Source organism: Heptranchias perlo, chromosome 22 (assembly GCF_035084215.1).
Source record: "Heptranchias perlo isolate sHepPer1 chromosome 22, sHepPer1.hap1, whole genome shotgun sequence".
In the NCBI taxonomy this organism is placed as follows: Eukaryota; Metazoa; Chordata; class Chondrichthyes; order Hexanchiformes; family Hexanchidae; genus Heptranchias; species Heptranchias perlo.
Window position 1 is genome coordinate 29966927 of NC_090346.1, and position 14891 is coordinate 29981817.

A 14891-nucleotide genomic window follows, 5' to 3' on the forward strand; every position below is an offset into this window, starting at 1 on the left:
ATGCACGCTTGTTTGTGTTAAATTCATAGAGCCATTTTTGACCCAAATACCAGGGAATTGAGAAAACTATGAATGTTTAGTTTTTAATTCTTGTTTTCAAATTCATTTTTGTCTGTTGATTTTGATTTTACTCTTTCATACAGCAGACTAGTGCGTACAAGTATCGTAAAAGTGTTGGTGATTTCTGGCACTGGAGAGAAAATAGTTCCAGTTGCAATTTTGTGTATATATCAAAATATGTTGTATAAATAGATTGTAGTAGAAATATATTTTAAAAGCAAATGAATCATTCAATTTTAGTGAAGTGATGAGTTACCCAGTCACTTGTTTCAAACGACTAGAGAAGGTTGGACGCATAGTGGAGATTCTTAGTGACACATCAACTAATCATAATGGATTTCCGGTGGTAGATGAGAATTATGAGGTATGTCGATACATTTTTAAATATAGATTTTGGTTTTCATAGAACATAAAGGGAATACAAGAAAGTACAGGATGGTGTCCCTAAGCACAACTTGAACACAATATAAAATTTGTGCTGATCTCCTATAATTAGGATGTGGCCAATCTAAGATTTATATAATTGCTAAGCATATAAAGACTCCTCAACATAATGAGTGCTGGAGAAAAAACTGACAGAGCCCAGTCACATCACTCATGGCGATCCTGATCCTGGAATCAATCCACTCTGCTTATAGTTTAATTGAAGTTGGAGAAAATGCTCAAGTATAAAAGTCTTCCTGCTGAAAGCAGGCAAGTGTCTTTTTTAAAAAAAATTCTTGAGATGTGGGCATCACTGGTAAGACCAGCACTTATTGCCCATTCTTAGTTGCCATGAGAAGGTGATGGTGGGCCTTCTTGAACCGCTTCAGTCCGTGTGATGAAGGTGCTCCCACAATGCTCTTTTTGTAGCGGTTTGATACAACTGTATGGCTTGCTGGACCATTTCAGAAGGCAGTTAAGAGTCAACCACATTGGTGTGGGTCTGGAGTCATATGTAGACCAGACCGAGTCAAGACGGCAGGCTTTCTTCCCTAAAAGACATTGGTTGAACCAGTTGGGTTTTTACAACAATCTGACGGCTTCATTGTCAGTTTTACCAATACCGGCTTTTTATTTCCAGATTTTTAAAAAATTGAATTCAAATTCTCAAGTTTCCATGGTGGGACTTAACTCTCATCCTCTGAATTACTAGTCCAGTAATAGAACCATTACACCACCATACCCTGTTCTTAGTGTATTTTGAGCCCAGTTCGCTATAGTATGCAACGAAGGGGTACCCTTGTGACCAATAATAGAAACTGATAATAAATAAGAATCTCCAAATTGCTGTAAACTGCTAATTGTCCTGCCTGTCTCTGCCTACTTTTTCAGTTCTCCAGCAGGACTCGCCTCCATTATCCTTTCCAGCAAGATCAGTTAGTGTTATACAGCTGATGAATCAACAGACCTGCTGGCTCACGATTTTCCCATGCACCAGCCCACCCATAACTTAGCTCATGCTTACAGACCTGAGAGTCTGAAAAAAGGTCCCTTGATACCAACCATGGGCCTCCAGCTAAAGAGGTGAATGCTAAAAGTACTATGAGCTCACCTTTGTTCATCCAATTGGCAGCAATAACACTAATCTACTAATCTCAGTGGAACTGTTGACTTCAAAATCAGTGCATAACCTGCCTGTTCAGGAGCATGTTTGAACATGCAGTTTCTTCATCTATGTAATCTGCAGCTCTGCTGAGAACTGTGCTACCAAGGGTGCTGACGAAATAGTTGGAAGTTAGTGTATACTTCTTTTAACGCTCACTTTTGTAGCTGGGTCCCATGGTTGGTGTGGGAGAGAATATTTGTGTGGTATACTCGAGCCTGTGCAGGTGTGGGGTAGCAGAAAGCTGACCGACCGGCACGTTGATCAGTTGTGCAATGCCAGCTGATTTTGTCAACAACAAGACTGTTTTAAAACACAAGCTGGCAGCCCTGACTCTCGCTGAGCTCCCATTAATAGAGCGCACAAATAATGGCAGTGCAATTAATCAAGGTTGCACTGTACCTGTATGCTTGTATATCCTTGTGGTTCTTCCATTTTAATAACATTAGCCATTTACCAACCAATAGGCAAAGCCCAAAGATTTTTCATGTTTCAAATTGCCGGCGATTCATTCCTTAAGATAGTCAGTTGTGATCTTACCTAGAATGTGCAGAAATTTCTTTTTAGACAGTAATTTAAGTTTTGAAAAGAAGACAATGTATGTATTTCCAATCTTTTTAATTTTTGATATGCAAAACAATTTCTTTTAAACCATGAGGGTGCAAATACTGAGACTTGCTAATGGCCAATGCCCATCAAGTAAGATTCACAATGTTGACCATTAACTCTAAATGGTTAACCATCTGCATTATTTTGCCATGTTCTCCAATAGCTGTGATCTGTCAAGCCCAGATTGATGTTATGAAATAATTCAAATCTTGCAGTCCTGCCTGGAGATTAAGCAGCTGGCAGAGTAATCATCCTCCATACAGCTGTGTCCAGCAATACCATTTTGCCCCCATTTTAGTACTGGCAGCTCTGATTGTTTATGTAATTACCTTTTTTGTTGTGTGGAATTGAAAAGAAAGTCATCTAACTCTGAGGAGATTGGAACTCCCATAGTTATTAAATACCTATGGAATTCTTGTCTGTGACTCCATTATGTTTTTTTGGCCTGTTTTCTTCCCTCCCCTCCTAAAGGAAATAATTTCCTGCTGGAGTATGATTCCGAGGCACTAGGTGGCTTGCCCTAACCCCCAGTGCCTCATCGAGAAATCTTTGTAAGCTACAGGTGAGTGCTGGTAGGCTTTATGATTTGCAGTCATCAGAGTTGAGCCTGATATCTTTTTTTATTCGTTCACGGGATGTGGGCGTCGCTGGCAAGGCCGGCATTTATTGCCTATCCCTAATTGCCCTTGAGAAGGTGGTGGTGAGCCGCCTTCTTGAGCGAGATTTTTACAACTGAGTGGCTTGCTAGGCCATTTCAGAGGGCAATTAAGAATCAACCACATTGCTGTGGGTCTGGAGTCACATATAGGCCAGACCAGGTAAGGGCAGCAGGCTTCCTTCCCTAAAGGACATTAGTGAACCAGATGGGTTTTTACGACAATCCGGTAGTTTCATGGCCATCATTACTGATACTGGTATTTTAATTCCAGATTTTTAAATTTAATTAATTGAATTTAAATTCGCCAGCTGCCGTGGCGGGATTTGAACTCATGACTCTGGATTTTAGTCCAGGCCTCTGGATTACTAGCCCAGTAACATAACCACTATGCTACCGTACCCTATATGCTCACTGATCAGACATTCACACTGGATCAAGAGCCTAACTTCTCCTTAACCCATGGGTGATGAGGCAGATTGTACACCCCACTGCTGGTTGGCTGAGATTATCTGAATCAGCAAAGACTAGAGATCAAACCTAGGTCCTTTCTGCTGTATGGCTCAGGTGCTAAATGTTTAGCCCTTCTGAGCCATCGGAAGAATCCTTCATGAAGTTGTTTGATTAATATGCAGTCATCATTGTCTCTGGCGTGACGTGGGTTATGGTTCCCTCACTGACAAAAGCATAATTCCATCCTTTTTAATTATTGTAAGGCCACCATAAATGTACAGGATCAACTGCTGTACTTCCCCCCCCACCCCCCTTATACCCCAAAGCCTGTGCATTATTCTGCTGTTAAAAGTGCAGCACCCTGACCTCCACCATGTTTTGAGAGGGAATCAAACAGTAACTGGAGTGACCAGTGTAATTATTTTACCTTTTTCTCCTTCCTCCCCATGACGAAAGAAATTTGCTTTGTTTGCTGTCTTGCTTAAAAGTAGCAACTTGCTACATGGGGAATCATAGCTGTAAAATTTACTATTCCACAGTGTAGTTTGTTGATATGCCAAATGCTACTGAATCATCTGGGATTTGCTGTATTCTTCAATGTTTTTTACAATTCATATGACATCTGGATATTAAATAGAGAAATTAAGATATTTGGCACGGAAGACCTGGTGCACCCAAGAGACTGGTTGCTTTTTTCCTATGGAAGTGCTGTTTCTATTCTTTCCCCTCTCATTTTAATTCTGTCTATACTCAGCCAGCAACTTGATTTCTTTTTCTATGAAGTTGCTTATCTAATTCTAATTTTGCAACTATATTTTCTGGACCTATTTTCACTTTGCTAAAGTAGAATACTCCATACACAATGTGGCATTGTTTTTGGTAAATTTTATTCTTCCTGTTTCTCATTACTAGCACTCAAGAATGGAAACCAACCTAAAAGGTCTAGTTATGAGTGTTTATATTTTCTGTTTTTGATGGTGATTTCAATTTCCAATCATAATCACAGGTTTCAAAGGCTTTCATTTTCTTTTCAGCCTGAAGGTGATAATGTTGGAAGACTGTGTGGATTAATATTACGGTCACAGTTAATTGTTCTCCTGAAACACAAGGTAATCTTTAAAATAAAAATAAAATAAAAATGCAAATCTGTAATAAAAATAGTACTGGAAATACACAGATCTATCAGCATCTCTGAAGAGAAAAACTAATGGAGTAGGTATATCCTTCAGAACTTTTTTTTGACTCTGGTGCATTTTATTTTAATTCATATAAAATTATAAATATTTTTGTAAGTAAATATATCTGAATTAAATATGAAGCAAAATGTTAATTGTGTAATGGTTGGATAACTATCTGATTTCAAAGATTTGAATCTTGGTTCTTATCCATGATCATTTTTACACTGGGGGAGGGGGAACGAACAGAGTTTCATTCATTTTCCATGGATATAAATGTTCTTCCAGCTGTTAGATGGAGCAGTGTTAGTATAATCTACCCGCATTGCACTGAATTTTGAAACCAAGCAATAATGAATACTTTATTGACTTAACTTCAGAATTTGAGGTGGAAAAAAAATTAGCCACATTCCAGTCATCTGAAGCCAAGTACTGTATTTGGTGCCATTATAATGCTGCATGTTAAAATTCAAAGGAGTCTGATCTGTTCAACAGCTAATTCATTTTTCCTACAGCAAGAGTTAAGATGGAACATGTTAAAACCTTATTAAAATGTTGGGTATCTAACTGAGAGACTTGCATTTATATAGCACCATAATCACAGATCTCAGATGCTCAGAAGTACTTTACATACGATGAATTAATTTGAAGTGCAGGGATTGTTACGTAGGTAAATACAGCAGCCATTTTGTAAACAGCAAGACTCCACAACAGCAATGAGATGCTGGACTAGTTTTTTTTTTGGAGGTGTTGTTTGAGGGAAGTATCATTGTCCAGGCATCAGGTGAATCCCAGCTCTTAGTATAATATCTGTCTGAACAGTCAGACAATACCTTGGTTTAACATCTCAGCCATTGTACAACTCCTTCAAAAATGCAGTATTAGACTGGTGTCAGCTTAGATCATGTGCTGAAATCTTGGAGTAGGGCTTGAAACCACAACCACTTGACTCAGGTGAGCGTGCTACAGCTGAACTAAGCTGACACAACATAAAGAACTGAGCAGAAACACTGGCCTGGAATTTCCTGGTTCGCACCAACCTAGAAATTTACACCAGTTTCTGTGTTGATCTTGCCGATGGGAACTTATGCCCAAATTTCCTCAGAATTGCATTAATATTCATTGGAACATAACCGGCATAAAACAAATGGAAATCAGTATAAACAATCGGGGCCCGAGGAAAGCGGGAATATATGTCATCTTTATTCTTGAAGTCCCTTTTTAATTTTTCATAACATCAATAAGATAAAGTCTGAAGCCATCAAACCATTTATGCACATTAAGCACAACATGTTTAAGAATATGAAATTGTGGACGGTTTTCTCTTTTTAACGTAACAGATTCTGATGCCAATAAAAAGCATTCAAAGATATGGAAAATGCAGTGCAGGTCTCAATAAGGAGAAATATTTTAAAAATCACTAAAATGATCACTAGAAAACACCATGACTTTGGGTCCTGCTGCACCTAAAATTATAGGTGTAAATTTATACCCATGCAGAACGGGTGTAAATGCAAGAAACTTGTGTTCTCTGGTATTTTACGTGGTGGGGGGGTGCTATGTCTGAGCCAAGTGGAGTTTTGGCGGACATAACTCGGAAACGGTGTGAATGATTGAGGAAATTCCTGCGTAGCGACGTTTTGGCATAAAACCCGTGTAAATCATATACGCACAAATTTCCTCAGAACAAAAGTAGTACAACTCAATTCTTAAGCCGTAGTTACACTGAAACTTTCTGGGAAATTCTGGGCCTCTAATTTTAATATGACCAATCTATTAACCAGATAAAATTGCTTTCTTTTAATAAGAATAACGTCCATAATTCTGGAAGTGATAATTATGGGTGACACAAATACTTTAACTCTTGTTTATGACTTTTTTCTTGGTTGTCATTCTGCTTTTATTATTTCAGGTGTTTGTGGAAAGGGCAAACTCAAACCTCACGCAGAGGAAGCTTCAACTTAAGGACTTCCGAGATGCTTACCCACGATTCCCTCCAATCCAGTCTATTCATGTGTCACAGGATGAGGGAGACTGTACAATGGATTTGACAGAATTCATGAACCCAACCCCATATAGTGTACCTGGGGTAATGAAATTTAAACTGCTGCCTTAGAACAGTGTTGTCTGGTTGATCATTCAAAAGATTGTTTGAATATTTTTTTCATATTTTACTAACACTGCCTTGTGTGAAGTTATTTTAGAGTTGGTGTATTCACAATTATATCTACATTAGTTGGCAAACATAGACAATGAAGACATATTGAATTCAGATATTTTACTATAGCAGTTAAATGTATAATCTAAAATTTTGCAAATTTTCACTTACACAAACTTAAGCAAAGATCATTTGTGTCATTGAGGCTCATCCCTCTAGTACTCTAACTGTTACATCTCAGTGTTTTAAACATCCCTAATGTTTTCACACTGCTATTCTGCTTAAGCAGCATGGGACCACAAACAGCACTCCAGGTCTCAGATTATGAGCAACGCCATGGAAAATGTAGTTGGATTCCAAATTTCCAAACTGTTATTTTGAATCTTGGGTCAAATATGTGTATGTAAGTGAACAAGGTGAACTTATGATTAGAATGAAACAGACTCGATTTGTATCCTGGTTTTAATAGTTCCTCACTGAAGTAGTTCAGCAGTTTATTTGATCACAAATCTTCCATTTCAAGGAGAGACAGGAGAACACATCTATCTAATTTTGCTAACATTCCTGGAAAGTACATGTGGCTAATTGGGTCAGACCAGAATTAATATATAGACTTGTGTCAATGGCCTCAGCTTATTTACCATTTCAATATGATCTTGTTCGAGCTGGGTTAGGCAGTCCGCAAGTGAGCTCAAATTGATCTGTTTGTTTAAACTTTAATTCCAGTATTTGTTTTTCTTTTAAAGGAGGCATCTCTTCCTAGAGCCTTTAGATTGTTCCGTACTCTTGGCTTGAGACACTTGGTGATATGTGATGGATCTAACCGGGTAAGTAATTCAAGTTGTAATAGAAAAAATGCTATGTTTAGTGTCAGGTTTGGGGCTTTATGACCATTTTTCTGCAGAAAATATTTGAAAGAAGTTGCATTTAAATACGTTTTTAAAATAAAATATATTAATACAAGTTTAATGGGGAAAAAAGCACATAGCTTGAAAGACGGTAATATGCCAATGGACGCTCTTTTCTCAAAGGTTAAACAATTAGTTAACTTGTCTTGATCATCAACATCTCACATCTATAGTGTTGGGAACTCCCTGGTCCCAGGCATTCGGCAAGAGGTCTTTGCCAGGGCTACCTTTTTTTGGCTGTGAACAGAGGGAGATTTTTTTAATAAACAGACACAGGCAGGAAGTCAAGTGTAGAAAAGGCTGTGAAGACAGTAAAGTTTTTTTTAAATGGAAAGCTGTGAGCGGAAGCTTGTGCCAGGCTGAGGAGGAGAATGCAAGAGTATTGTAAAGAGTTATTGTATTTAAGTTAAGTAAGATAATTCACTAATTTGGTGAAGTGTAGCATGTTCTTTATTTTGAATCATTATTTGAAAACAAGTTGTACCATTTGAACAAAGTGAATCTGATCATAATTTGCTCTTTATGTTCACTTGCTTTGAAATAATGCAGCTTATCAAATTAAAATTGAGCCCCATCTCAGTGTTTTCTCAATTTATCTTCAAAAAGATTGAAGAAATGTGTGAAAGATATTAATATCCAGTTCAGATCACAAGGAGATACTGTTGTTACAGCCTTGCGTATATTTATTGTTCTGTTAAATATTGGGCAGTAGGGGAATGCGCCTAAACACAAGATGCTCAGAACGCTTATGGGAGTGACCAGCATAGTAGTACTTGAGAGAATATCTAAGGCAAGACCCGAAATTTGTTATCCTAGGAAAAATACTATGTTTAGTATCAGGAAATAGTTAACATAGTTGTAACACAATTTTCAAAAATAAAGATCTTCAGAAAGAGAAAACCTGGGATATTTAATTAAATGCAGCGTACAAATGGACACCTACAAAAAACAGACACTTGTGGACAGTCCTAAATAACTTACATTGTAATAGATACAAGCTGCACCTTGAAACCACAGACACTCGTAAATTATCAACTGCGGACAGCCTTCAGTGTACCAAGTCCACTTACAACTTAACACACGGGACACATAGGTAGGGAGGTGGCCGGGGATGAAAGAAACGGCTTTTGTGTAATGGAGCTGTTTTTACCCATCGCTCTATCTCTGGGATTGAATGCTTAGACGGCTATATCCCAGGTATAGAGCGGTTTCTCTGCCATTATGGACGCTGATAAAGAATTCCATATTCCACAAAAAGCTGGGAACTGTCAGCCATGGGGTGGGGGGAGGGAGTCGGGAATCTAAAATCACAGGTGGGTGCACTGAAATTGTGGAGGGGGGCTGAAATCGCGGCTTGGGGGGGGTGCTTCAAATTGGGGGGTCATAATTTGCGGGGGGCTCGAGTTAGGGGGGATGGGGGGGCTGGGGGAGGAGAGCAAAACTAGAAATTACATCGAAACTACTGCGCAGAAACGGGCCTATCGGCCCAACTGGTCTATGCCAGCGTTTACGCTCCACACGAACCTCCTCCCTCCCTACTTCATCTAACCCTATCAGCATACACTTCTATTCCTTTCTCCCTCATGTGCTTATCCAGCTTCCCCTTAAATGCACTTATGCTATTTGCCTCAATTGCTCTTTGTGATAGCGCATTCCATATTCTTACCACTCTTTGGGTGAAAAAGTTTCTCCTGAATTCCCTATTGGATTTATTAGCGACTATTTTATACTTATGATCTCTAGTTTTGGACTCCCCCACAAGAGGAAACATTTTCTCTACGTCTACCCTATCAAGCCCTTTCATTATCTTAAGGACCTCTATCAGGTCACCCCTCAGCCTTCTCTTTGCTAGAAAAAAGAGCCCCAGCCTGTTCAGCCTTTCCTGATAAGTATATCCTCTCAGTTCTGCGATCATCCTTGTGAATCTTTTTTGCATCCTCCAATGCCTCTATATCCTTAGTAACAAACAAAAATTGTAGAACTTGTATGTTACACAAACACAACAAAACAATTGTGTGTTAATGCATTCTGCGTGTTAGTATTTAAAAGAATCGAGTGATAAGTCATTAGAGTGTAATGAAATGCATCCCCAAAATTCTCCCTGCACACCCCCAATACATACTTAGGTTGTAGTTTTTATATTACTAAGTTTTGATGTTGGAGCTCCTATCTTCCATTAGCACAAGCTATTTTCCCTTAAGGTCACTAACAGTCATTAGAGCTGATAAGTTTATCACTTGGCTTCAAGCCATGTGACAAAGTTTAACAAAAACAGCTATGACGTTGCAGCAGGATTGAAATACCATCAATTAACAATATAGCATTTTTTCCTGAACTGCTTGACCGATCTATGAAACTCCTAGCCATTAGAATACTACTCTACTAAGTGCAATACCTGGGAAACTAGTATGATAAAATGTAGTCAGCAACAGTTGCAGGTTTGCTACGCAAGGAATTGGGGGCCAGGAGAGAGTTGGTGGGTGGGGGGAAATGATGGAGAGAATAGTTTCCCCTCTTCGCCTGCTCACGGGTGGCATCCTGTTTCTTGGAACTTCTCACACAACAACTGCTGGCGCAAAACCACAATTAAAGATTCTCAACTACAGGGGACCCAACCTGTATTAGGTAAATCCAATAACATTTGTTGACGTTATGATCATGGTCCGACACCATGTGATCAAACCTCCAGGAATACCTCCGACCAGAGTTGGCAACCCTATTTCACCAGTAGGTCAGGTACTGATGAGCGGCTAACAGTCCCCTGCACTTCAAACATTAGCAGCTGCAGCACACGGAGGGAGGGGGACCCGTTCAGGGATCTGCATGACATGAATCTCCTCTCTTTCTTCCCCCCCCCCCCCCCCCCAAGATTTGGCTGGGATCTCCAGTCACTCCGGCCCTACAGCAGCCACCTTGCCGTATGCAGGCTGCCAACATAGCAAATCCCAATATCAGAACATCCCTTCCTCAATGGAAAAGGACCCTGGGATGGCAAAGAACTGGGAAACCTAATGAACAGAAAATAAACTGAAATCACATCCTGCTGGCAGGGCTCCAAAATTAGGCACGATCCCATGTGAGGGCGAGAAAAAGAAGGAACGCTGCAGGAGATACAGCTGATCCCGGGATATTTGGCTCATTTGGTTTACTGTACATACAATGACCATTTTGAAAATAGGGACACCTGCAAATAAAGGACACCTGATGCAAGTCCCTTAGGTGTCCCTGATTTACAGGTTTCGCTGTATAGTTGAAGGGTTTGAATTAATCCTTGTGATATAGACCTGGCCAGTTACTTCGATTGATCTGAAGTTCTGTGTAAAGTAGTTACTTCATGATTTAATGCCAACATTGATTATGTTTATCATTTTGCACGTAGGTAATTGGAATTGTTACCAGAAAAGATCTTGCCAGATATCGTTTGCATAAAGGACAATTGGAGGAACTTGAAATGGCACACACATGATTTCATCTTGTGCCTTTGATCAGAAACTACGATGTGCTGGAGTTTTAACTTTTTTTAAAATTCTGGTTAAAACATTTTATTCAGCCAGCATTTTGTTGCACTTCATGTGAATGGGGCCTCATGCACCCGGATATTTTCTGGAAGGGCTACCATTTTGTGCCAGAATTGACTTGTTTGCACTGTAACTTGTTATAACTTAAAATTGTACAGTCTTATTATATTTTTTAATTAGAACGTACATTTGCCTTGCACAGTTTTCTGCTGTTCTTTCTGGGTCCTGGTAAACTTTGGCAAATGGGAATCAGGAATGCAAATGTATTTGTAAAGTTGCTCCTGTGTGGTTAGATGAACCAGAATTTTAACTTGGGGAGATTCTGCTATGTTCTGGGAAAATCTGCTGTTATTCTGAGCCAGGTGTTTAGGGGGGTGGAGTTAGGGAAAGGAAAAGTTGATTTGTTCAATAAGAATTCACTTGGCCTGTATACATATTAAGTTGGGACCCACTTGTACAGCAGCTACCAGTCTCAGACTGGTATCTGTGAAGTGTAACATGCCGTCAGCAGAGTAAAATTATATTGCTGGCTGCACCTTCCCAGTGGTCAGCTACAGGGGAGCTCTATCCATGCACATTGCATACCTGTGCAGAGCTCTGCTGTGTGGGTAGTTAATTTCTAATGTTCAAGCCCAGGCGGGAGCATCTGCTTTGCCCAAATATGAAAATATAAAGTTGACATAGTTCCAAGACAGTCTAACAGTAAACTATGGACCTTCAAAATGCACCTTCACACCAAGCTGGAGTTGTACTGCACCTACACCCTGGCAAGAGTCTCTTACTGCTTAGCTTCTGTACAGATGCGAGCAGATCAGGACTTGATTCCAGAGGTATATTGCCTCTTGCATTGACACAGGTGGCACAGATCTGCAGACTTTTTTGTTAATTTGCTAGTATTTATTTTAGCATTTCAGTTATTAGAATATAGATTCTATAATCTCATTTGTATTTTTTTAATCTATTAAATCAGGAGATTTTAAAACTGCCAGAGGTTACAGGTGTGCTTTCAAGGGAGTACAAATGTTTTTAGAATTTTGACTTCTGTAGCAGAAGATAGAATGTCAATAATAAATGGTGAGGTGTGAGTGTAGAGGGTTTTTAGCATACCAGTGACTGTCTTGTTCTGCAGCACGTTCTGATATGAGAAACTACTGATGTATGCACACCTTGCATTTAATGTTAGATAATTAAGTTTATCTTATTATCTTACACTAAAAATAATGCTAATAAAATGTTGAATAAATGTTGACCTGACTTCAAATTAAGAATGGCAGTAACACCAGGGGAACAAATAAAATTCCAAATAGTGTTCCAAGTGAGCAAACGAGGTTTTACAAAACCGTTACTTGGATAGCTAATCACAGTGTTCTTATTACTGCAGTAGTGACTTGTATTTTATCATACTCAAATTTTAGTTTTATTCTGCTATATCAATGTCTGAAACTCCAATATAATGATAACTATATGAATGAACCATAAATATAATGATAAAACTGCAAAATAGACATACGTTTTAGTCCTTAAGCACTATTCAAGTTTTTTTGTCTAAAGATATCTAGGTGCTCATGCATTCCAAAAAGTATTGTTACATTTTTTTTACAAGGCCTGTAGCATCCTGTAGAAATAAATGTATTTGCTTAGGTAGTTTTTAACTCTTAGAATTTTTATGTTCATGAAAACAAAGGATTTCAGTATTGGGAAATACTTCTTTTGGTGTCCCAAGTCAGAATTAGGACAGTCAGCTGCAGAGTTTACTTGCCTCTGTCCTACTAATGTGTCTTAACCCCAGCCTCCGAAAACATTCCTCCCTCACTGACTAATGTGATGTTCCATCTTCCACACCAGCCCACCTTACGACCTCTGAGTGACATTGCTAATTTAGTATCATATCTGTGGGCCCAGTCTCGCAGGGGGTGGATTTAGATTGCCCAAACTCCTTTTACAACACCGACACCACCAGAGAGGAGAGACTTGGATCGCTTGGGCTAGGTTCAAACCCAGATCCTAGAAGAGAAAGGTGTTATAAACCTATGTCACTATCTGATTCCCCCTGGTTTGCCAAGGATGCTTTTCATGCCCCAAAATTTTGTCAAAAGGTTCATCACTACTCAACAATTTTGAAAGAACTTTCTTAAGCCTTCAACAAGAAATGACATAATTATTTTTTGAAAAAAGGTATGAACACCAACTTGAGATTTTGTTACATCTGAAAATGCAAAGTTCAGCTGCAATCTGATTAAAGTATATTGAACTTTTTATAAATGGTTAGAATAATGGGTGATGTTCTTTATTAAAGTAATTTTTTGTGGTTATATTCACATACATGAAGCATAGGTGCCACATCCTGCAGATATAGGTAGCCAGTAGATACTGAGGATTATGAATCTGACCATGCATCTTCTACTTTGTCAACATTAAGCACTTCACTTCAACAAACACATTTAAGATAAAAATGTTAAATAAGACTTACTTATCACTAAGATTTGAACCATTTGTTCAGGTGCCTCTGCTGCTTCAACCTCTTCCCCTTACTCATGAAGCTGAACCCCCACCTTTGTTTAGTTTCTCATCCATATCTCCCCATACCGAGCTCATCTCATCCATGAGACCCACCACCTGCTCCCTTGATCCCATTCTCACTAAACACCTGACTCCCAACTTTCCTTCCTGGCCTCATGCTAGCTGACATTGTAAATGGTTCTCTGCTAAATCTTCTGTTATCACCTCCCTCCTCAAAAACTCATCCTTGATCCCTCTGCCGTTGCAAACTGCCACCCCATTTATAACCTCCCTTTACCCACAAGTTCTTGAACGTGATGTCACTTCCCAGTTCCACATCCATCTCTCCCTCAATTCCCTGTTTGAATCAGTCCAATCAGGTTCCGCTCCTTCCATTTCACCAGAATGGCCCTATCGAAAGTCAAGAATGACATTCTCTGTGACTATGACTGTGGTACATTATCCCTCCTCAGCCTCTCTGCGGCACTTTGATGTGGTTGACCGCACCATCCCCCTCCAGTGCCTCTCCTCTGTTGTCCAGCTGCATGGGCCTGGCCTTGCTTGGTTCCACTGATAGGAGCCAGAGCATCTCTAGGAATGCTTTCTCTTCTTTCTCATCTACATGTTACCCCTTGACAACAACATCCACAGATATGGAGTCAGCATCCACATGTCATAGAACCTTATAGCACAGAAGGCGGCCATTCGGCCCATTGTGCCTGTGTCGGCTCTTTGAAAGAGTTATCCAATTAGTCCCATTCCCCGCTCTTTCCTCTAGCCCTGCACATTTTTCCTTTTTTCAAGTAGATATCCAATTCCCTTTTGAAAGCTATTATTGAATCTGCTTCCACCACCCTTTCAGGCAATGCGTTCCAGATCATAACTCGCTTCGTAACAAAACATTCTCACCTCCCATCTGGTTCTTTTACCAGTTAAACACCTATTACATCAACCCTTAACCTTCTCTGCTTCAAATAGAACAATCCCAGCTTTTCTAGTCTCTCCACATAACTGAAGTCCCTCATCCATGGTATCACCTGTTAACCTCCTTTGTACCCTCTCCAAGGCCTTGACACCCTTCCTAAAGTGTGGTGCTCAGAATTGGACAATAATCTAGCTGAGGCCTAACCAGCAATTTATAAAGGTTCAGCTAACTTCCTTGCTTTATGCTGTATACCTCTTAAAAAAAAAAGAAAGACCTGCAAAGTGTCATCACTGTTGTAATTTAGGAAACACGGCAGCCAATTTGCGCACAGCAAGTTCCCACAAAC

The 14891-nt window shown here is 39.5% G+C and overlaps 1 protein-coding gene across 3 annotated transcripts in view; it reads left to right on the plus strand.

Moving 5' to 3' along the window:
- The window catches only part of clcn7 (chloride channel 7), a 77084-nt gene extending 64319 nt beyond the window's left edge, over positions 1-12765 (plus strand). For 2 of the 3 annotated variants that reach the window (XM_068003180.1, XM_068003179.1), the window contains exons 21-25: positions 301-424; positions 4397-4471; positions 6450-6626; positions 7442-7522; positions 10983-12765. In XM_068003180.1, the coding sequence (XP_067859281.1) occupies positions 301-424; positions 4397-4471; positions 6450-6626; positions 7442-7522; positions 10983-11069 (544 nt within the window). In that variant the 3' untranslated portion in view covers positions 11070-12765. Of the gene's footprint in view, positions 1-300; positions 425-4396; positions 4472-6449; positions 6627-7441; positions 7523-10982 lie in introns of those variants that run through there. The other variant, XM_068003181.1, reaches the window with a different exon arrangement.
- Positions 12766-14891: the final 2126 nt, after the last annotated feature.